The sequence below is a fragment of the Melanerpes formicivorus genome, unplaced genomic scaffold, assembly GCF_026170545.1.
Source record: "Melanerpes formicivorus ecotype bairdi unplaced genomic scaffold, bMelFor1.0.p_v2 SCAF_2, whole genome shotgun sequence".
Classification (NCBI taxonomy): domain Eukaryota; kingdom Metazoa; phylum Chordata; class Aves; order Piciformes; family Picidae; genus Melanerpes; species Melanerpes formicivorus.
In genome coordinates this window covers 21,777,074-21,799,487 of record NW_027142354.1, presented here as the reverse complement: position 1 = coordinate 21,799,487, position 22,414 = coordinate 21,777,074, and the positions used below count along the sequence as shown (strand labels likewise).

Below are 22,414 nucleotides of genomic sequence, written 5' to 3'. Positions count from 1 at the left end.
TTTCCTGCCTGATCATAAACTCAGTCTTGTATGCTGGGCAATTTCTTTCTAACTAATTGACAAATGCACTGGCACAGGGAGTGACTTGCTGCAGCTGTGTGCCTATTTTGTCAGAAAGGCAGAAAGAAAGGAAATCTTTAAGCATTTAGGTATTCATGAAATTGAGATAGATCTTCTGAGAATATTCATAGTAAGAATGAAGAAAAGGTTTGGAAAATGAGTAAATCACATAGAATATTATATTGCTCTTCTAGCATCATTCCTTCAGAATCATGCTCTTACAGAGGAATAGTGACCCAAAGTACAAAACCAGTCTTATTCTAGTGTTTGAGATATTTTGGTCTATCATGGCAGTAAACAATAGCTTCAAATTAAGAGGCCTGCTTTTTGAACTTTAATATTGTGAAAGGGTATAGTATTTTCTTTATTTATAAATTATATGGCGATATTAATAAAATATTAATAACCTTTTATTAATATGAAAATTGCCAAAACATATCAAAAGGTTTGATGTACGGTTAGAATATATTTACAATGGGAATGTACAGCATTTGGGCACCTATAACAATTTAACTATTTTATGCAAACTGGGAGGAATATAACAGAAAGAGAATTCCCCGGGTGCGAAATGGCAATTGACCACAGAGTGGGGGAGACTCGACAAGAACCGTTATGCCAAAGAGGCAGTAAATTAATTACTCGCAGCTGGTTGTATCCAGGTAGGGAGTGCTGCTGCTGTGTATTAGAGGCTTTGGGGTGCTCATGCACCGGGCATGGCAGGTTGCTGGCAGGAATGCCATGCGGTCTTCAATGGCTGGTCTGGCTTCAGCAGATGGCGGACTGTTAAATGACGCTTTTCTGCAATGGGTCCTTGCTTTGTCCTGGAGAAACTGAGGCATGGCAAAACTCCTGATTGCAAGGCAGGCTTGACTCCAACACCAGGACTTATGGCTTCTCTTTTGTAGGCATGTGGCTTTGTCCCAGGCAACTAGAGGCTATGCAACTCAAGGCAACTTCACACCAGACAAGGTCCAAGCAGCTTCAAGCAGGCAAACGTTTAGGAAGGCTTGAGCAAGGCACAGGCGACTAGAAATCAGCTTGTATATAAAACTTACCTGAGGTCGATTGGGCCAACAGGACAACTGAAACCACCACACAGCTACACAATGAGAAGGGGTTCTGCCAGGCTGTGGCCAGAACACATGCCCTTACCATAGATACAGGGTTGTCTACCAGACATGCATGGCCCTGTTCCCTTTGTTCCTTTTCCCATGTTACCCTGGTTTTCTGTAGGAAGGAGGGGAGAGAGGGGGACCATGTCTAGACACCTTACTGTCTGTCTGGGTTTGTGCTGGGGCCGTTTGGCCCTGCCATGACAAATATAAAACCTCTGTTTCCTTATTTTCTAGTGAAATATATCTCAAAAGTGACCAGTATGTTAGCTGATATGAAGTTAGATATTTCAAGGCCATGGATCTAGATCTAATGAAGGAGACAAAAATCATCACAGTATCACAGTATAACTAAGGTTAGAAGAGACCTCCAGGATCATCAAGTCCAACCTGTCACCACAGACCTCACGACTAGACCATGGCACCAAGTGCCACATCCAATCTCCTTTTGAACACCTCCAGGGACGGTGACTCCACCACCTCCCTGGGCAGCACATTCCAATGACGAACGACTCGCTCGGTGAAGAACTTTCTCCTCACCTTGAGTCTAAACCTCCCCTGGCGCAGCTTGAGACTGTGTCCCCTTGTTCTGGTGCTGGTTGCCTGGGAGAAGAGACCATCTCCCTAATAGCTGATTTATGGGATAGTAAAGCTAAATCCAGCAAAGCAGATTGGCAGAGAAATAGTAAAATGGCAAGAAACATACACAGTAATTTTGTGTCACAGCACAGCTTCCCATGGTCTTCCCTATTTGGTGTGCATATCTATAATATATACAGCTTTAGCTCTGCTTAGCAGTGATTTTTTAAAAAACAAACCACAGAACAGAAGCGAAGTTGCTTGTTCGGTAACTGAAATGTTTCACGGCTCTTATCCCATCACGTTCAGCTGATGTACTATGTACATCACCATCTATCTGAGGCTTTCTACTATATTTTGTCATTTTATTATGATGTACAGTTTCTAATTTTGTAATAGTATTTGAGTAATCATTTTTTGGTGAACTGGAGTCCTTACTCTCATCCTGCTCAGCAAGTTTATGGCTACATCTGCTCGGTGCATAAGGACTTAGTTAACTGTATACTGAAATGACAACGTGTTCAGAGAATATACTAAATTCACAGAATGCTGGTGTGACACTGGTATGTTTGAAATTCTGTTAATTTTTGCCAGCTAAGTCTCATTTTTATAGTGGGAATGATAGACTGTTTTTGGCAGTGAACTCAGGCCATATGTTTTTGCCCAACAAAACTGTCTGCTGGGTGTTTTCTTGTGTCAGAGACTTAGAGAGAGGGATTCAATGTGGGAGTGTTTGTTATTTGGGTGAAATAGCAAAAGTAGATGTTAGAAAATTCAAAGGGAGGAAGATCTTTGAATACTCAAGAAGGAGAAAATTGTCTTTGAAATATGATGAGTCTTAAAGTTTAGCTACAGGAACTTTTTTTTTTAAACTGATACAGAAGAAAATTCAATACAAGAAAATTCAATTCTATTAAGTAATGGGAATTTTCTTTGGCAACCCATCATTTTATAGTTCACTTTTGATTTAGGGAATGAAATTTTACTATCAGAGAAGCAAATAGTTCAGACAGCTTTACTAAAGACTGTGTTACCCTAGGATCTTTAAGTAATCGTTACATTTTTAAGAGATGCAATTTTGCCAAAATACTTTATCTTAGACCTGTCAGAGTCAGTTCCAGTTTATGACAGACATACTGTAAGCTTTGGAACAAAACACTTGTTTTCAAATGTTAAAAGGCAAGGACATATTACAATTGTTTCAAAACTATCAACAGTCTGCCTTTCTGAAACCACTGGTGCTGATGCAGGCTGTCTGGAGCCAGTGATGTAGCTAGAAAAGGGCAACAAAGCTGGTGAGGGGTCTGGAGCACAAGCCCTATGAGGAGTGGAGGAGGGAGCTGGGGTTGTTCAGCCTGGAGAAGAAGAGGCTCAGGGGAGACCTTATTGCTATCTACAACCACCTGAAGGGAGGTTGTAGCCAGGTGGGGGTTGGTCTTTTCTCCCAGGCAACCAGTGACAGAACAAGAGGACACAGTCTCAAGTTGTGCCAGGGGAAGTTTAGGCTGGATGTTAGGAAGAAATTCTTCACAGAAAGAGTGATGGGCCATTGGAATGGGCATGGAGTCACCATCACTGGAGATGTTTAAAATAAGACAGGATGAGGCACTTGGTGCCATGGTTTAGTTGATTAGGTGGTGTTGGGTGATAGGTTGGATTTGATGATCTCAAAAGGTCTTTTCCAACTTGGTTAATTCTGTATTCTGTATTCTGCTGTGATTGAAGAGATTTTACATTTCTTCTTGCCTCCACACTGCCCTTCTAAGACGGGTGAGAGCAGGGTAGTGTCATCCATCAGTAGCTGAGGCTGGGCTTCAGGCCAGGAGAGCAGGAGCACAGCCTCACAAAGAGGTGAGTAAGGCTGGACATATGTCAAGGGACAGAGCAGAGATCCACTGCCAGGCCAGTGCACGGTGGCAGGCAAGTCAGGTCACATCCATGCAAGAAGTCCAGGCAGGAACAGGCTGGTTTGGGCACAGGCCCTGTTGTGGTGTCACTGAGGCAGAGATTGACAGACCCAGTGACTGATATAGGGCCCTGGGCTGTGGGCAGAATGAGGAGTCTCTGGAGAAGCCAGACAGGGACAGCGAGGGCTGGTCATGACCCCCAGTGCCCTGATAGTGTCTCTTCAGGCCATTCTGCAGAGCAGTCATTCTCCTAAGTCTCTACAAACTGCTCTGCTAGTGCAGTAATTTTACTGTTGAGAATAGAGACCACAGGGAGGAGAGATCATGCCCAGTTTATTGAAAAAAAAAACCCAAAGCATCAGGAAACAGGGTGAGGTTAGCATTTAAAGGTGAAGGGCAGGGATATGACTATTCCAGAACACTGAGGCTTATGTTTCTGCTAGTACAGAACTATTTATCAGTAAAACAGGTAAATTGAAAAGGTGCTCAAAGGTAAGCAGCTGTGTTGTGTAGTCTTAAAGCTGAGTGCACGGTAATAAAATACATTTTCATTTTCTCATTTTGTGTTTTAAAACAAATTAGTGTATGATTGCAAGGATACTGAGATCCCCACAAATGGCATGAGTAAAACCAAAGAAACCTAGAGATTAAAAAAAAACTTACATTATACCTGTAAACACCAAAGAAATAACCCTTATTGTGTTTCTTTCCTCTAGATTAGCTTGCTTCATCCTCTTCTTTCAAGTAATGCGTGTGGCTATACTGTGTGAAACTATGTACAGAGCTAACACTGTCTGGGGCTGTGACAATGTTTATTCCCTCGAGTTTTAGTTTGTTTTTATTTGTATTAGCTCTTGCAGTAATTAAACAAAATGAAAGTAAATATTTCCATTCCAGTAACTTGTTTATCCAATACTAAACAATAAACAAGCATCATGAGGTTAGAAAGTTTCTTCTTTAGCAGTGTGACAGCTGCCATGTTTATCATACCTTTTATTGAGTGAATCTTCATCTGTCCATCAGTGCTTCTGGTATTTAGCAGAATGTAGAAACAAGAAGAAAAAAATATATTAAATTTCCTAGGGGAACTGCAAATGAGAGTAACTGAAAATAGCGGAAGCTCACTATTGCAGTCTTCACCTTGCTGTCCCCTTAACTGTCTTAAAGCTATTGAATTATTCCTACTTGAGGTTTTCTGACCCTCTTATGAATTTCACTGAACTTTTGCAGCATGCAAAAATACTGACCTATTCTCCCCTCTAACAGGGGTAATTTAAAAGCTGCAAGAGTATACATTTTATTTTTAAATGTTATGCTTCTTGCTAATACATAAAGCTGTATCATATAGCTGGAGATATGTAGACTTTAAGAACTATTATCCATATCCAAGCACATTAAAGAACAGTATGTGTCTATTTCAAATGAAATGTGAATTTAGCTTGATTCTGCTTCAAGGAAGTTCAAGGTTTTGTGCTGACATAAGCAGCCAGTAAATGGGGACAAAAATAGCTAGGGATATTGCGTTTTAAGAGACTTTTTAAGGAAATGCCGACATTATTGTAGTGGGTTAGCTAGCTATGCATTCCTACAACTTTAAAGAAATTTTGTGTATAGTAAAACTGAGTGAATTACTCACAGGAAATAATTCACTGGACAAATTTGGCTTGTATCTTGGTTTAAGAGGAATGCTTCCTAGAACAAAACTAGGTTACTATGAGAATTTCTGAGTTTAAAATTTGCATCAATGCAATGCAAAAAAGCAACTGCATGTGCATGTGTGGTTCTGGTGGAGAAAAGTAGTGCTGAGATCTAGTTTTGGTTTGTTTCTATAATTTTCATTTGCCTCTCTTCTTGGTTTAGATTACTCAGTAGCAAGGAAGAGTCAGGAGGAAATTGTTAACCTGCCTACTTACTACATTGTAGTCTGTATTACATTCTTTTGAAGTACATCTGTGGAAATGCAAACGCAGGACATCAGTCAAAGAGCTGCCATAGTTGTTCAGAACAAAAATTGGTTTAACCCATGTATTGTCTCCAACAGTGACTATGACCCTTCTGAAGAAAGATATTAGGGCAAGTATAGATGATATTTCTCCCTAGGGTTCTCACATCTATCTTTAATTCAAATGACAGGAGTTTTAAAATGTATTTTCATAAGAATGGGAAAAAAGATATCTTAGGACTGCATCTGTTACTTTGTACTGTCTTTACGGAGGTAAATTCTTCTTTAGCTCATTCCATGACTGGAAGTATGTGACTGGGAAGCCTGGCCTTTAAAAGCTCAAAACCTGCACAGAAACAATTTATTTCCCAGTAGCATATATTATACCCTCCTTTTTGGTAGTGAGATGATTGAGCTGCCTATGGAGTAATGCCAGTAATTCCCCTTGAGCCAAAGTTATTCATCCTGCATCTGTCACTTCTCTGGCAGAGTCTTCCAGAAAGCCTATTGCTAGTAGTGTAAGCAAACATCTGATTCCTGTCTGTTTTGAATCTGACTCCTACAAACTTAATATGATGCCCCCTAAATCTTGCAGTAGAAGTGAATGCCCAATACCCACTCACCCTTTTGGTGCTGTTGTATTGCTTTACATAAATATTTGTTTAAATAAACATTGATCATGATTTTAATTTAAGAAGCAGGTAAAACAATCGGAAATCCCAATCTTAAAATTTGTGTTAGTAATATATTCTTATGATATTCATTTAGTGTTGTCTGGAACTAAAGATGTTTCCATGAGAGAGTTTATTCCTTGCTATGGAGACAAATAACCTCCAATGGGGATGGGGTATTTTAGGCATTATTTATGTTATATTACTACATTGCTCTCTATGTGTGACTGCATTATAAAATCAGTTGTGAGCTGAAGGTAATTTACAAATGATCAGCAGCAAGCAAATTACTCTAGCTTAATGAGTTGCTACTTACTGCCTCCGTAGGCTCTTTTCCTGCTTTGGCCATGAAGTTGGCTTACATTAATGTGCATTAATTTTGTTTCACAAATTCAATGATCAAGGAGGTCTAATGCTGCCATTTATCATGGCTCAACAGTGAGTGAGTAACTCCTTAAGTCATGGCTACCTTGGTTGCTTATACCTGTCAGTCTGGACCTGGTGCAACGTATGCAGTGGGGCATTTTGCTGGGAAAACATTACACCAATGCACCAGTATTTGCAACAGCAACCCGCTTATCTCACAGTAGCATTTAAGGGGTTGGCTTTCAGCCATACAGACTGAAGTGTGTGAAATTATTATCTCTGAGACTATCTCACTTCTTGTATAGACAGCAGAGGTTCTGTAGCTGGATTTCCCTCTTTAGAGAAGAAGGGAATTGTTGGCAGGATATTCAGTGCAAAGGCATCAAGACTTAGGTTCTTGATATCTCAGCTCAGATCAAATTTGGTAGAATTTGGCAACTTTTTGATGAAAAGACATCTGTTTGAGACTTTTCTTGGAGAGAACTGTGGATATTTTTGCTAATTGATGAAAGGGCTGTTTAAACTCTTATGGGAATGGTTCTTCTAGTGTTGGTGAGATTTTATTATATCACATATATATATCAAGAAAAAAAAAAACAACAACGGGCAAGCCAGTTGGCCAGAGCTTTGTCACAGTGGCATACTCCTAAGCAGGACTTGATGTAGAAGTAGGGTAGAAAGTAAAATGAAGCTGACTGAACCATCCTGCTCATCAATACTCCTGAAAGCAAAAAATGTTGAGAAGGTTTCCTATTGTAATGCAGAATCTAGATACACAAATATTCAAAGGGGGAAAAAAAACCCACAAACAAACAAACAAAACCAAAACCAAACCAAACAAAACCAAACAAAAGCCCCAAACAAACAAAAACCCACCAACAACTACAAAACCAAAAACCAAACAAAGAAAGAATGCAGCAAGTTTCAGGCTTCTGGAGTTGCTGCAGGAAGACCCTTCAAAGAACTTTGCACAAAGCTGTTTAACAATGTAAGTGAACTTTCAGTAACATCTGCTTACTGGCTGCTTAATAAAAGCCTGACACAACTTTGAGCTATTCTTTTACAGACCTGATCTCTGCTTGCACAACTCGCAGACTCATCTTTTTCTTCCCATTTTTGGTTCCTCTTTTGCCTTTTTTTTTTTCTTGCTTTTTTTCCCCAATTCCTGTGACAATGAAAACCAGGAAATAATGATACAAAGTTGTAGAACAAGATTTACTGCCATCATATTATATTGTGTTCTGTTGTTAGTTCCTTGCCTATATTTATGCTACAATTGCATTTCTACAGTTTAAGTTGTAAAAATGCCAGGTACCAACTGACATTCACTTGGCGTTTATAAAGTGCCTACAAATGTATCTTATGCTCATTAAATATAAAGATTAAAATAATAGGACAATATCTTGCCATATGATTGGGGATACAAGAATCCAAGCATTTGAAAAATACATTTTAATTTTATTTATTGAAATAAGAAAGATACTTGGAAGAGCTGCCTTCAGCCTGTGCCTTGAGAGGTGTGAAATTGTGCCATAATGGAGGGAATTGCCAAACATTTCCACAATACTCTTTCGGATCTCTTTGCTCTTCCTTTAGTTATGCTTTCTGTGTGTTTTCCTGTTTTTAATCTGAACTGCTTGATTTACTAAATAAACTATTAATCATAGTTTATGAGAAAAATTTAGTACTAAAAGGGAAGGGATTATACTTTCTAGTGTGAAATAGTCTAGATGTAGTTTTTTGAGCTAAGAGCTGTGTTCTCAAGTTATGTGCTGAGCCAAAGAGGAACTGATCACCACAGACAGATGCAGTCACAAGACTGTTTTTCTGGGTCTTAGGAAAATACATTTCAAAGGTCTTGTCACCTGACTTCAGTAGAGAAAGAGATTTAAAAAAAAAAAAAAAAAAGAAGATAACTCACACTGTCCGTGGGTTAAATTTTGGTTATATTCTTTTGTCCATAACAAGAATGGGGAATAAAGTACCTAAAGCTGCTATTGTTATGATGGAAACAATGTAATTGCTTGATAATAAGAACTTTAAAGTTTTAATATGTGCATTCTTTTGACACAGATCTTGTATTATAGGTTATAGCTTTTGTTTGATGTGCAAAGCAGGATTGTGCAATTCGCTACTTGATGAAGAAAATTAATTGGCTAATTTATGCCAAAACTGAAAAGGAAATTTATGTTTTGCATGTAGCAATGTAAAAACTTCTACAATTTTAAAAATTTAATTTTTTTTTTTCATTCTTAATACAGTTCAGTTGTTTTGGATCTATCTATCTGGACCATGCCTTCACAGTTTTTCACAAGCAAGGCGTAAACTTCAGCAACATGCAATATTTATCTTCTCGATTCAGAACTTGAAAACCTGTTGTGTTGATGACAATGAGGGTAAAAGCTGTGGCATTTTTGGTATGGCTTGGTAAGGAAGAAAGACTGCTGAATTCCAGAGTCCTGAACACTTAAGTGGCCTGTTAAGATCCTGGCAGTGGTCTCTGTTCACTGGCTTTCTTCCAGCCTTCACTTGAAATTCTACATCTCCCCTATACATGCACCCCATGCATTTGTGTCTGTGTTTAATCTGATTGTATCTGCATTTACTTAAATTTCCAACTGAGTTGTAAAGAGGTGCAGTTGCCATGCAGGTACACATTTCTTCCAGTATCCCAGTTGCATGTGTGGCAGCCTCCAGCACAAGAGATGGACAGATGGCCAGGAGCAGTACTGTCTTAAACTACCTAAGACTTTGGTCAGTCTTCTTAATTTATATTTGTTTCATTAATGATTCTTGTATTACTTCACAAGGAAAATTTATTCATCATATTGTATCCTAAGTGATTGAATTTTGTTGCTGACTCCATTTTGGTAGTGCAATGAGATCCTGTATTTTTCTGAGGCATGCAATGTTCAGGATATCAATACTTTATTTGGGAACTGGTGTATTTCCATATTGTATTCATAAAAGAGAAGGGCTGGCAGGAGATGTGATGGTAGGAGGCTGTCTGGGGTGCAGCGACCATGAGATAGTGGAGTTTTAAATGTGCAGGGAAATAAGGAGGAGCAATAACAGAACCCTCACTTTGGACTTCTGGAGGGCAGACTTCAGCTTATTTAAACAACTAATTCAGAGAGTACCCTGGGTAGCAGCCCTTCAGAACAAAGGCATCCAGGATGGTTGGACCTACTTCAAGCAGGAACTCTTGAAGACACAGGAACAGGCTGTGCCTGTGTGCTGAAAGATGAGCCAGCAGGGAAGGTGACCGGCCTGGATGGGCAAGCAGCTCTTGAAGGAATTAAGGGAAAAAAAGAGGATGTACCGCCTTTGGAAAGGGAGGGGAGGCAAGTCTTGATATGTTTAAGGATGTTGTTAGATCATGTAGGAGAAAATTTAGAGACACAAAAGCCCAGTTAGAGTTCAAGCTGGCCACTGCTGTGAAAGACAATAAAAAGCATTTATAAATATATGAATGCTAAAAACAGGGGCAAGAAGAACCTCCACTCCTTATTGGACCTGGCGGGGAACATTGTAACTAAAGATGAGGCAAAGGCTGAGGTACTAAATACCTTCTTTGCCTCCATTTTCAACAGTAAGGCAGGAGGACTCCAGGATAACTGGCCTTCTGAACTGGTAGATGGGGTCAGGGACCATGTAGTGGGTTGAGAGAAGGCCTAGCTCTCCCTCCCCCACAAAGAGGAAAAAAAACCCCACAGCTAACTCAGTCGGAGAAGCAAAAGGAATGCTATATTTGCAAGGAAAAATGAAATGCATGTTATATATATATATATGCACAATATACAGTATTTACAATATATACAGAAATATACAGCAAAGAAAAATACAGGAACAAAACTCCCTCCTCCGGACAGAGGAGGGTTCCCCCTCTGTACCTCCCTCTCTTCCCCTACCTCCTTTTTTTCCCAAAAAGGGCTAGAGAGAGAGAAAAGGTTATTAATAAGGATGAAATTTTGTTAGGCCTCAAAAGCGCATGCAGGATTAGTGCTTATCTGGTATCCAAGGTCAAAACTCTGGCTGCTCAGAAGCAGACAGGCTGGAAAAGCAGGACAGAGAGAAACTGAGAAAAATTCCAACTGAACTCAAACTTAAAGTTGCATTCCACCAATCTACCAATGAAATTTGTTTAGAATATCTGATTGTTTTCGTTATTATTCCAAAACATTCAGCCAGAGTGTCCCAGCACTGTCCCTTTCTTAGAGGCACAGCCTCAAACGGTCATAGACCATCATAACCCCCCTGAAATCCATGAAGAAGTAGTTAGGGACTTGCTGAGCCACTTGGATACTCACAAGTCCATTGGGCTGGATGGAATCCATCCTAGAGTGCTGAGAGAGCTGGCAGATGAGCTGGCCAAGCCACTCTCCATCATTTGCCACCAGTCCTGGCTCACCAGACAGGTCCCAGATGACTGGAACCTGGCTAATGTGATGCCCATCCACAAGAAGGGTCGGATGGAGGAACCTGGAAATGACAGGCCAGTCAGCCTGACCTCAGTGCCAGGCAAGATTATGGAGCAGATCATCTTGGGGGCAATCACAGTGCATCTGCAGGACGACCAAGGGATCAAGCCCAGCCAGCATGGATTCAGGAAGGGCAGGTCCTGCCTGACCAACCTGATCTCCTTCCATGATCAGGTGACCGCCTGGTGGATGTGGGGCAGGCTGTGGATGTAGTCTACCTGGATTTCAGCAAGGCCTTTGACACCGTCCCCCACAGCAAACTCCTGGCCAAGCTGTCAGCCCATTTATTACATAGGAATCAGAGATTCATAGAATGTTAGGGGTTGAAAGAGACCTCTAGAGATCATCCAGTCCAACCTCCCTGCCAAAGGATCACCTAGGGCAGGTGTGGTGGTGAGAGAAAGTTCAGTTCTCCCCTCCACACAAAGAAACCACAGCTAACTCAATTGGGGAAGCAAAAATATGGATAAGCTATATTTACAAGCAGGATGAAATGCAGATGAATATATACACAATATACAGTATTTACAATATATACAGAAATACACAGAAAACCTTTCCCTCCTCCAGCCAGGAGGGTCCCCCGAACTGTACACCCTTCTGCCCCTACCTCCCTTTTTTCCCAAAAAGGGGTTAGAGAGAGAAAAGGTAATTATTAAGGAGGAAATAATGTTAGCTCAAAGCGTACGCAAGAATTAGCTTCTTATGTGGTTAGCTCAGTTAGCTCAAGGTTGACTCCGTCCAGCACAGACAGAGCACGGCTGTTGCTCAGAGAGACTGAAAAAGACAGACTGAACTGACTGAGATTCAAACTGAACTAAAGTTAAAATTTAAAGTTGCATTCTACCAATCTACCAATGAAATTCATTTAGAATATCTTTGTTTTCATTTTACACCAAAAGATTCAGCCAAAGTGTTCCAGTACCTGTCCCTTTCATAAAGGCACAGCTTAAAACTGTCACAGCAGGCCACACAGGAGTGCATCCAGGTGGGTTTCAAAAGTCTCCAGAGAAGGAGACTCCACAACCTCTCTGGGTAGCCTGCTCCATCACTCCAGCATCCTCACAGTAATATTTTCCTCAGGTTTGCGTGGAACTTCCTGTGTTCCAGATTATACCTGTTGTTCCTTGTCGCATTAACTGGGCACCATGGAAAAGAGACTGTCACCTGCAACTTGACACCCACCCCTCAGATATTGATAGCTGTTAATAATATCCCCTCTCAGCCTTCTCTTAACAACACTAAACAAAGAAATCCTTTGGAGATGCACATGTATGCATTTTATGTCTGTGTGTGGGCATATCTATATAAATGTATAAAAAAAAAATATATATATGCATATAGAGCTTACCATATAAAAATATATATTCCCCACTATTTAACTATATGTATTGCTACTGGCCCTGATAGTGTTATTTACAGCTGAATATTATGAGTGTTCCTAGAAAGATGGGAAATCTTCATTAGCTGCAAGTATGTTTTTGTTCTATAAATCATCCTTTACCCTACAAACCATAATCATAATAAAATTCTCCTGATTTTTCTGAGCAGTATGAATGTAGAGTTTGTATACTTTACAGTCATTTCCAAAGCACCTTTAATAGACTGTGTCTGGCTCTAGTGCCCTGAACACAAGAAGGACGGGGACCTGATGGAGTGGATCCAGAGCTGGAACACCTCTCCTAAGAGGACAGACTGACGGAACTGGGCTCTTTCAGCCTGGAGAAGAGAAGGCTCCAGGGAGACCTAATAGTGGCCTTCCAGTACCTGAAAGGGCCTACAAGAAGACTGTAAAGGGTATGGCAATGGTTTGAAATTAGAAAAAAGTAGGTTTAGATTGGATCTTAGGAGGAACTTCTTTGCCATGAGGGTAGTGGAACACAGGAAAATGTCTAGGAAGGTAGTGGAGGCCTCATCCTTGGAGATGTTCAAGGTCAGGCTCAATAGAGCACTGGGCAACCTAATCTAGTGGAGGATGCCCCTGCTTACTGCTGTAGGGTTGGAGTAATGACCTTTGGATGTCCCTTCCAACCAAAATCATCCTATGATTCTGTGATTCTATGATCAAAACCACTAATGAATTGTGCTACAGGAGTCTCTGATTAAACATTTCAGGGCATTTTAGTACATTAAGAGGGTATTTTCAAGTGCATAACCTGGTGCTGTGTTAAATTTTATTGGTGGTCCCTTAAAGATTACCCAAATATGAATTAAATATGTGAAATTGCAAACATTTACAGTATTTATTGCTCAGCAAAACAATGGCAGAATCCTCAGCCATATTCAAATGCTACTAAAGTATCTGAGCACTTTGGAGTTGTGTTTGAAAAATCATAAAAATATGATTTTTCATTTTTAAACTATGTGAGTACTTTTGACCTTATGCTTCTGTTAGTCATAAAAAATGCAAAGGAATAACATCTTCAGTTAAAATACTGCACTTGAATTGAGTAATAAGAAGACTGGCTGTTGCAATCAATACCCAAGCAGTTTAGGTGACAAGTACCTGCTATCTAATGGATATAAACACCTTTTTGTTTTATATTGAATTTTACTAATTCTTTTGCTTCCTGCCTGTGAGCTATTGGTTGAAGTTGTCCACTGGGACATGCCTACTGTTCATACAATCTGCATGACTGATATGGATGTAAATGAGGTTTTTTTCCCCTGTTCTATAGTTCTTGTAGTCATTTGCCTGACCACAGTCTCGGTGAGTGCATTCAGGCTCCTTATGAAAAACAGTTCTGCTAGCTGAATGGCAGGAAGTTTATGAGTTTGCTTGCCAGACTTCTTCAGATGTAAGAACCACTTGCTACAGCTCTAAAAACAATATGACTGGTGCAGTAGTGATTTTCTGCACTGAAGCTGGGTGCCAGCAAGAGTTATGTACTGCAGATATTTTAGTGAACTCTGAAAAGACCATGCTCTGATACAACACTTCCAAACACTTCTGCTACTGTGCATTTTTTTCCCATCATTGTCTTCTGTAGAATTTTATCTGTAGGAAACCAGTTTATGTGACTGTGCTATACTGTGTAACAAGGAATTTTTTCCCATATATTTTTAATATATTTTGGCTCTAAGGCATACCTTTAAGGCATTCCTGCATTTATTTATTATATGCATTGTGGAAGAGCACAAAGAACACAGAAAACACTCCTGTGCCCACGACAGTTAGGACTGAACTGAAAATCTCTTGTGCTAGTTAGCAGCTACTTACACAGATGCCTAGCTGAGTTTCTTCTGAGACCGATTATTTTCTGTATTTTCTAACACTACTGAGGGGAAACACGTAGATCTTATTGGTTGCTAAACACTCTGTGATGTGTTTTGAAATGGTACACTGCAATATAAATACTTTGTCTCTGCAAACAGTACATGCTTTCTGAAATTGAAAAGTAATCACTCTAGAACAAACACGTCATTAGAAATGCTTGCTTTAATAGGTGTTCTGCGCTTGTTCAGTGTTTGTTAGGTTCAACTCCAGCCATGGATTCCCGGTGGAGGTTGATTCAGATGCCAGCATCCTCCAGCTGAAGGAGGCGGTTGCCCAGCGACAGGGAGTTCCAGCTGACCAGCTGCGGGTGATTTTTGCAGGGCGGGAGCTCAGCAATGACTTGACTCTGCAGGTATGTCTCCCTTGGCAGCTTCACTTCTGGATTGCTGCCAACTACACTGCCTCTGACTAATGCTGCCAATCTGATGTTCATGCCTGAGATCTAATAGAAAAAATAGTGCCTGGGGATTCCTTGAACTTTACTCCATACTGCTTCATTAATTCTGACCTTCTTAATTATGCATTAAAACAGCAAGCAGGAAGGATAGGGGAAGAGAGAATACGAGAGAGAGAGCACAAGAGAGAGCTGTGCCTAGTGAATAAATGTTTACTGACTACAGAAGCAAGGCATGCACAATTTCTGTGTCTGTTGAATTTCTATCTTACTTATTTCATTTGAATCTTAATGAAGAAGGATGTGAATAAATTGTTCTAAATCAGACTACACAGTCATCACATTTACAGAATTTGTAACCCAATTGTGACCCCTGGAGGATAGCTACATGGCTGCGTTTGCTCCATGCGCTGCTGCTGCATGAACACACAGGTGAATGAGCTGCTGGAGATACAGTTTGAGATCAGAAAGTCCACAGAAGTGTACTCCAAACCACTGAACTCATAAATGTGTGCAGCTAAGAGAGGAGCAAGGAGCATGGAAGAGGGATTGTAAGTAGGTATCTGAATTTCAGCTCCTGAAGATTAGCTAACTATTCTTTTCAATAATGCAGAGGGGTGTTCATCTGAGGTGAGCAATAGTAAACATGCTAACATAGGTTCAATTTTCTCTTCCTTGTTGTGTCTGCCACCATTGCCGGTGCTGCCGCAGTTGCTTTAGAAATATTTCGGTTTCTGCTGTATGCTCACTCAGGTAGCCACGGCTTAGCATAAGATCACCTATTTAAGACATTTGGGGAACTTGGGGAAACTTCCTGGCCTTTCAGCAGAGTGCAAATACTGATTTAAGAAATTGCTGTCCTTCTACAGCGGTGTCAAAGAACTGCAGGTGTAATCTGTAGTAGTGTAGGTGATTATACAGAAGATCCCTCACAGGCAGAAATACTTCAGATTAATTTGTACTCATATTTCAGAAGTATTGCTGCACTTATAAAGGCTGCTAAACCTGGGTTCAGAAAGTCACTCCTGTATTGATAACCCTATGATAATTCCTGCTTGGATATGATATTGATTGCTTTGCAAAGAGTTTTAGGAGATTCTGCATGCAAAGGAAGGTATAGAAATGTGAATTGTTGTCACTTTCCAACACATCACCTGTGGATACATATTCATGGCATAAATAGCAACACACTTCACTTATATGTAAAAACATATACTTGCAAAGGTAAGAATGAAAAAAAATTAAAATCATGTGACTTGTAGAAGTTGTCAGTTGCTGGTTGCTAGTTTTGGGTGTCTAGGTTGTTTTCTCAGAAGGTTTTGAACTGCTTAGAATTTCCTGGGAAGCTGTAGGTATTGGTGTTATTACCATTTTATGTCAGTGTGAAGCACAGATTTTAAGCCCAGTTTTATACTTGCAACCAAGTTTGCTGTCAGCTACAATGTACAGTCTTTTTCCAGGGTAAATTGAAACTAGCTTTTGAAATATAGAGGCCTGCTCCTGACAATTAACTTCTTTGGAATGTCAGAATTAACTGTGTGCAGTCAAGACCTTATTATTTAGCAAACGGGACCTAGACTCATTTGTTTGACTCTCAGCTTCTAAAGCAGATAGGAAGTTCAAAACCTGTCTCACATCATCTAATCTCTATACTTCTGTATTTATGTGTCTTAAGTCACAACTCTACAGGTAAGACATTCAGTCCTCACTGACCCCTCAGGCAGCTTGGTGAGTACTGGACTGTGAGTAGGTGTTGCAGTCTACTCCCTGTCAGGGGAGTCCATATTGCTCATCCTGGGGGGACCAGTGTCTCCACCCTGATGGAGCTGCCAAAGGTACAAACAGCTGTGCAGACCTTGAGCTTGGGGCAATACCTCAACCCTTCTCTGGGGGTAGAGATGGGGGATAAACTTGTCTGCAAAAAATGTGCTCAGATGGAGGACCTCCTGCAGCAGGTGGCTGAGCTGCAGGAGACAATCGAAAAGTTGCATAGTATAAGGGAGGCAGAAATAGAGAGAGATGACTGGATTCAAATGCAGTCTGCACTGAACCCACAGTTGGTGAAAAATTCAACATGAGCTGGCAATGTGTGCTTGCAGCCTAGAAGCCAGCCATTTCCTGTGATGCACCAAAAGTGTGACCAGAAGGATGAAGGAGGTGATTATGCTCCTGTACTCTGCTCTCATGAGACCCCACTGGGAGTACTTTGTCCAGTTCTGATGCCCCCAACATAAAAGGGACATTGAACTGCTGGAGCAGGTCCAGAGGAGGACCCCCAAGATGATCCGAGGGCTGGTGCACCTCCCCTATGAGGACAGGCTGAGAGAGCTGTGTCTGTTCAGCTTGGAGAAAAGAAGGCTCCAGGGAGACCTTATAGCAGCTTTCCAGTACTTGAAGGGGCCCTACAAGAAAACTGGGAAGGGACATTTTACAAGAGTTTGTAGTGATAGGATGAGAGGGAAATGGTTTTAATCTGGAGGAGGGCAGATTTAGATTGGATATTTGTGTGTATGTGTTTATTTCTCAGCACTAGAAGAACAGTTGAGAATTTGAGTGTTTGATTTCCTGTGGTAGGCTTTTAGGAGCCTTTTGCATAAGCAGCTGAATACTAGTAAACCTTGAATGCCAGTGAGATACTAACTGCTGGCATTTGTGTTGCATTTGTAAATTCAGAGTTAACATCACATGCAAGCAAGTTAGCTAGCTCTTGTTTTCTAGACCTATGGATTGGCATGCAGAATAAGTAAACACAGCATAGATATATACTCAGCTGATGCTTTTAACTTACTTCAGTTCATGGTAATGTAGACTTTCTGGTAAGACCATTTTGTCATTCCATTTTTCTTAAGTTAATTTTGAACTTATTTGCCTAAGATACTGTGGGAGAATCTAGAGGTCAGGAGGGAGAGCTGATAGTATTAGAGATAATGAGATTATAGAATACATGGGAAAAGCTGCAATAATTGCAGGAGTATAGGGCAGGGATAGAGGAAATACCAAAGAAGAGCAAACTTTATTGGCTCACTGAACATCTAGATTTGTCTTGACAGCTACTAGGATCTAAAAAGCTAAAATGGGCAAACATTAAAAACTAATTAGTATAAGAAGGAAAGTACCAAGCTGAGATCTTAAATAAGTAATTTGATATAAACAAGAACATTTAAAAATTGTAGAAGGGATAGAAGTGAAATGTGTGGACACATTTAATTTGGTACCTTAGAAAAGTGCTTTGTTCTTGAAAAAAGAGAGGAAGATTAGACACTGATTCAGCTGTGCACAGAAATCAGTATCTGAACTAGTGACTAAAGGGCAACTACTGAATTAGAGCCATAGTAAAGAAAGATTGGTAATGAGTGGATGAAGAATGAAACCTGTAAATTCAGATCTCATAAGAAGGAATGAAAGCAATAAGCTGCTTCCTGAAAGCACAACAAATGGTGCCACTTTAAGGGTGCTATTATAAGAATGATGAAGAGCTCCCTGCTGATTACAGCTCACATTGGAATGAATAGAAGTAATTAATTAATATATACTCAGAATAGGAATTCTTTCAGAAGGGTGCCATAAGTATCTGAGAACAGTGGTAGGACCTTCTTGCAGCAGTCTTACAATACTGTTCTTTCACTCTTAGCAGAAGACTAAACAGGAGGTAGCTGTGTATCAGGAACACTGAAGTATTATAATAGGAAATGATGGTTTAAACCAGTATCTCCTTTGTCTTCAAGAATGGCAAAATGCAGTTAATAAGGCTTCTGGAAGCAAAATACATATTATTTTTTATACCAGTTTTGCTCAATGCAAATCATTTGTACTTTACTACTGGTAATAGATGCAGTATTACATTAGTACAGACTTGCTGTTTCTTGCAGAAGTGAGAACTCCCTTGTGTGAAGAAAGTCTTTGCAGAGAGTTTGTAAGAGGTATTCCCAGCCTTGCAGAACTTACACTGTAAATTAATAAAACATGATTTGGAGGGAATCAGTAGTCTGTCTTGTTCACAGTCAGTAGCAGAACAGAGATGGAATTAAGTCTTCTTTCCTAATCCAGTACCATTTCTTTTTGACAATGTTTCCTCTGTGAGGTAAATGTAGACGATAGATTTATCTGAAACACAAAAGGACAAAGTATGTGATTAGTAGCAGAATTTTTTTGCTTTTGTGCAGTGCTGCGCTGAGACATCTTCTCAATCAGAATTAGCTTGCATTTAATGGGAGCATAGGCTCAAAGCTTGGAGCATATGATTCACGTCAGTTTGGCTTTGACTGCATCCATCCAAATAGGTGCTTTCCTAAAATAATTATACATACATTCAACAAACAAACAAATATCAGTAGAAGCTCTAGTATGTGAACTGATGAGCATAACTGAAAATTAGTAAAAAGGAATGGCATAACTGGAGTAGTAGAAAGAGAAAGAGAAGTAGTAGAGAAAAAATAGTGCTGTAAGTAATATTAGCATGGAAAGGGCACGCTTCATTGTGGAAGGGTTTCTGAGTAGTAAACAATTACAGGTCAATCCAGAGGGCACCCAGTTCAATTTAAGGCACTTTCCAGTACGATTGTGGGAAAAGATCAAGGACATGAAGAGCACTGTGTGACAATAGGTCTAAGTTTTGTCAGATTTTATGTATTTTTGAAAGTAGAGTATTGCTAATACAATTGTTCTTAGTGAGCAATGGGGTTTTTAGGAGAAATCACGTATTTGACCAACAGAACATTACGTTTTATCAAAGAAGGACCTTGTGTACCAAAATGTATGGCAACTTTCTTACTCTCTAAACACAACTCAACTCAGTACAATAGAACCACCAGCGTTTCTTCTATTTCTCTGTCAGTTTACTGAATGTACAAGGGAGAAACCAGGTGACACAGTGCAAAATGTGTCCCTAACCAGCCAAAACCCCCTCACCCTTGCACTCCCCCCCCATGTGCTCATTATAAACCCATGAACACAAGATTAGAGCAGGTCTTTTGACACACAAAACAAGCAGGGCCTTTCAGTGCAACCTACAGTTTGATATATAGGATACCAAATCACTCACAGGAACATCTTTGGTATTCAGCAGTTTTGTGGGTGACAGAGTACATTTGAGCCAACATTTGCATACATAAACACTGTTTGGAGAGATTTGCTCACAGACATCTTGACTGAATCAATCATCCTGTGTGAAATTCAAAGAGAGAAAATGATTTTATGTCTGTGTTTAAATCAGTATTTTGGGTCAATATTTGATCAGCCTGTGGATCTTTTCTTGCTTGTAATGCTGGAAGAGGTGTGCGTTATATTTCTTCAAAACAGAAAAATCTAGCTGAGGAATACTTAGGCACATTACAGTAATAAAGGAACTCTAGAGATACCATCTGTTGTGCCAGTAACATGGACTTGGTGAAACAAGTGGATAACAGTACTGCTCACTCTTGTTTCTTTTGGATGGCTACAGCCTCACTGTACTTGATAACAGAGACTCTACATGTTAAGTAAGTTTGTCCAAGGTTTGTGGTGTTGTAGGCCCATAATGAATGCAGAAAGTACCATGTAGCCATATTTAGTATGGAATTAAACTAGGGCCAGCTCTACAGGTTTTCCATATCTGTTTGAGGACACATTGTTCATTAATTGTTCTGGCAGATCAAGATCTGACAGCATTAATAAATTAGACCTTCAAACCCAGCAAGTAACACATTTCCATTCTGCTTTTAAGTGATTACCATTCTACTCTTTTAATACTGGATTAAGAAATGGGAAAGAGGGACGGAGTATATGTGGATCGTTCTTTAACGCTGAATGTTTTATGTCTGGAAAATAAAATCATAAAGGAAGAACTGGAAACTTCAGTGTTGCAAATATATTTTAAAATACCAAATTGCATACCAAATATGCCCCTTCAATGGAAAGATGGAATTATAATTTCATTATAATTTCTTTGCTTTAGTCTTGATTTTACATATTTAAGCTTTTTGCGAGTATCTAAAATGTCATATGTAATACATTAATATTTGTAATTATCAAGGTCACACATCTATTTAGTAAACTGCTCTGGGTTTCTTCCTTCTTTTATTTTTTATTTTAAAGCTTTTTCTACTCATTTTAATTGAAAATGTGAGAGGAAAGCTTAAATGCTTTATATCTGATTACAGTTTTCATCACCCATGATCCTTCATACTCTAGGAGACACAGAATTACTCCTGTTAGGAGTGTCTTCGATGGGAAGAAGTGGTGAAAGAAAAAATAAAAAGAACAGAGTTGTTGCATTATGAGAGCAAAGGCCCCCTGTAAGAAAATAACACTGTTCATCTCAAAAAATAGCACCAGTGCAGGCTTAAAGAGAAGTAAGACAATTATTTTAGGAGCTATCAAAGCAAAAGTTAGGTATATAATTCCTTAGCTATTTCATTGGAGCAACCCTCAATGAATTTAGAATTTTTAGAGGCTTTCTTATGAACTCTGAGAGGCTGTTGAAGAAATGAATGTGAAGTGTTTAGGGGAAAAAAAGCTCAGTAATGAGCAGAATGGAGCAATACAATTTTTCTCCTCATTTAGACCAAATAAATCATCAAAAGTACCTGTTCTACAAATTAAATTGCTTTCACTTTTTTCATATACAGAGCAGGTTGTTATTTCTTCAGGTACAACACTGGCTTCATTGATTTACTCAAAATGACGACATTGACTTTCCATGAGCCAGCATTTTCCCTCCCATTCTCTGTCACTCTCATTTCCTCTCTCATTTATTCTCTCTGTTCTTTCATCCTTTTTCTCTTCCATGTGTGTGCACACACATACACACAAAATCCTTATTGTCTTGTAGGAGCACCACAGTTAGTGTGAAATGCTTTCACCTTCCATCCACAAAAGTATGGAAGTGACTCCCATTTCTGCTATGTCCAGTGCTGTTCCAGAATGAATTATCAGTGTTTTGCTCTTTTGTGCTGCTTTTCGTATTACTAGTTCAAGTCACTTTTCCTGATTACACCTCTGCCTTTCCCAGACAAGTCCAGTTCTTTGAAATCCTATTTCTATCCAGCATTTCTGGCCCATTGCAGTGTTTCAACAGTAGGAAACTAGATGTTCTTTCTAATCTTTCCTTTTTCTTACCTATTAAAGAAAGAGGAGGATAGTGAAAAAACTAAGTTGCCTTCCAGATCATCTTCCCTGCCTGTGAGCAAACATTGCCTTCTGCTTATGGTTCCTGTCTCTCATTGGGTGATGAGCTTCTGTACTAACTTGATGACCTTGTTTTCTGATGTTCTTGTTTCTAAACAAGTAGCTCTCAAATCTGCAAGAGGCTAGAGAACTACAGGATAATTTGCAGCGAGTGGGAAGGCCTTGTGGGAAATCTGGGGAGGATTGTTTCATCTCGTGATGCCAGTGTTCCTGGCAGGAAAACAGGCAGGCCCTCTTGTGAGGTACTGTAATTCATGCTTTATCTTCGTATCAGTTTGTTCATAGATGTGTGGTGATGTATAAAAGGTTATCACCTTATTTTGGGTATGTTTTGAAAAGGTATGTAAATATTAGCAATTTTTTTTGTTGATGAGATTACACTTCTGTTAGCAGAGTTGCTAGTTTTATGCTAGAAGTAATATGAGAAAAGGTACTACTAATGAAACATCTTTAAACTTCAA

General features: G+C 39.7%; 1 protein-coding gene across 1 annotated transcript in view; it reads left to right on the top strand.

Annotated features, from left to right (window-relative positions):
• The window catches only part of PRKN (parkin RBR E3 ubiquitin protein ligase), a 797,047-nt gene that overhangs the window by 115,550 nt on the left and 659,083 nt on the right, over positions 1-22,414 (top strand). Inside the window, exon 2 of the mRNA XM_068152890.1 lies at positions 14,584-14,747. Within this exon, the coding sequence (XP_068008991.1) occupies positions 14,584-14,747 (164 nt within the window). The remainder of the gene's footprint in view (positions 1-14,583; positions 14,748-22,414) is intronic.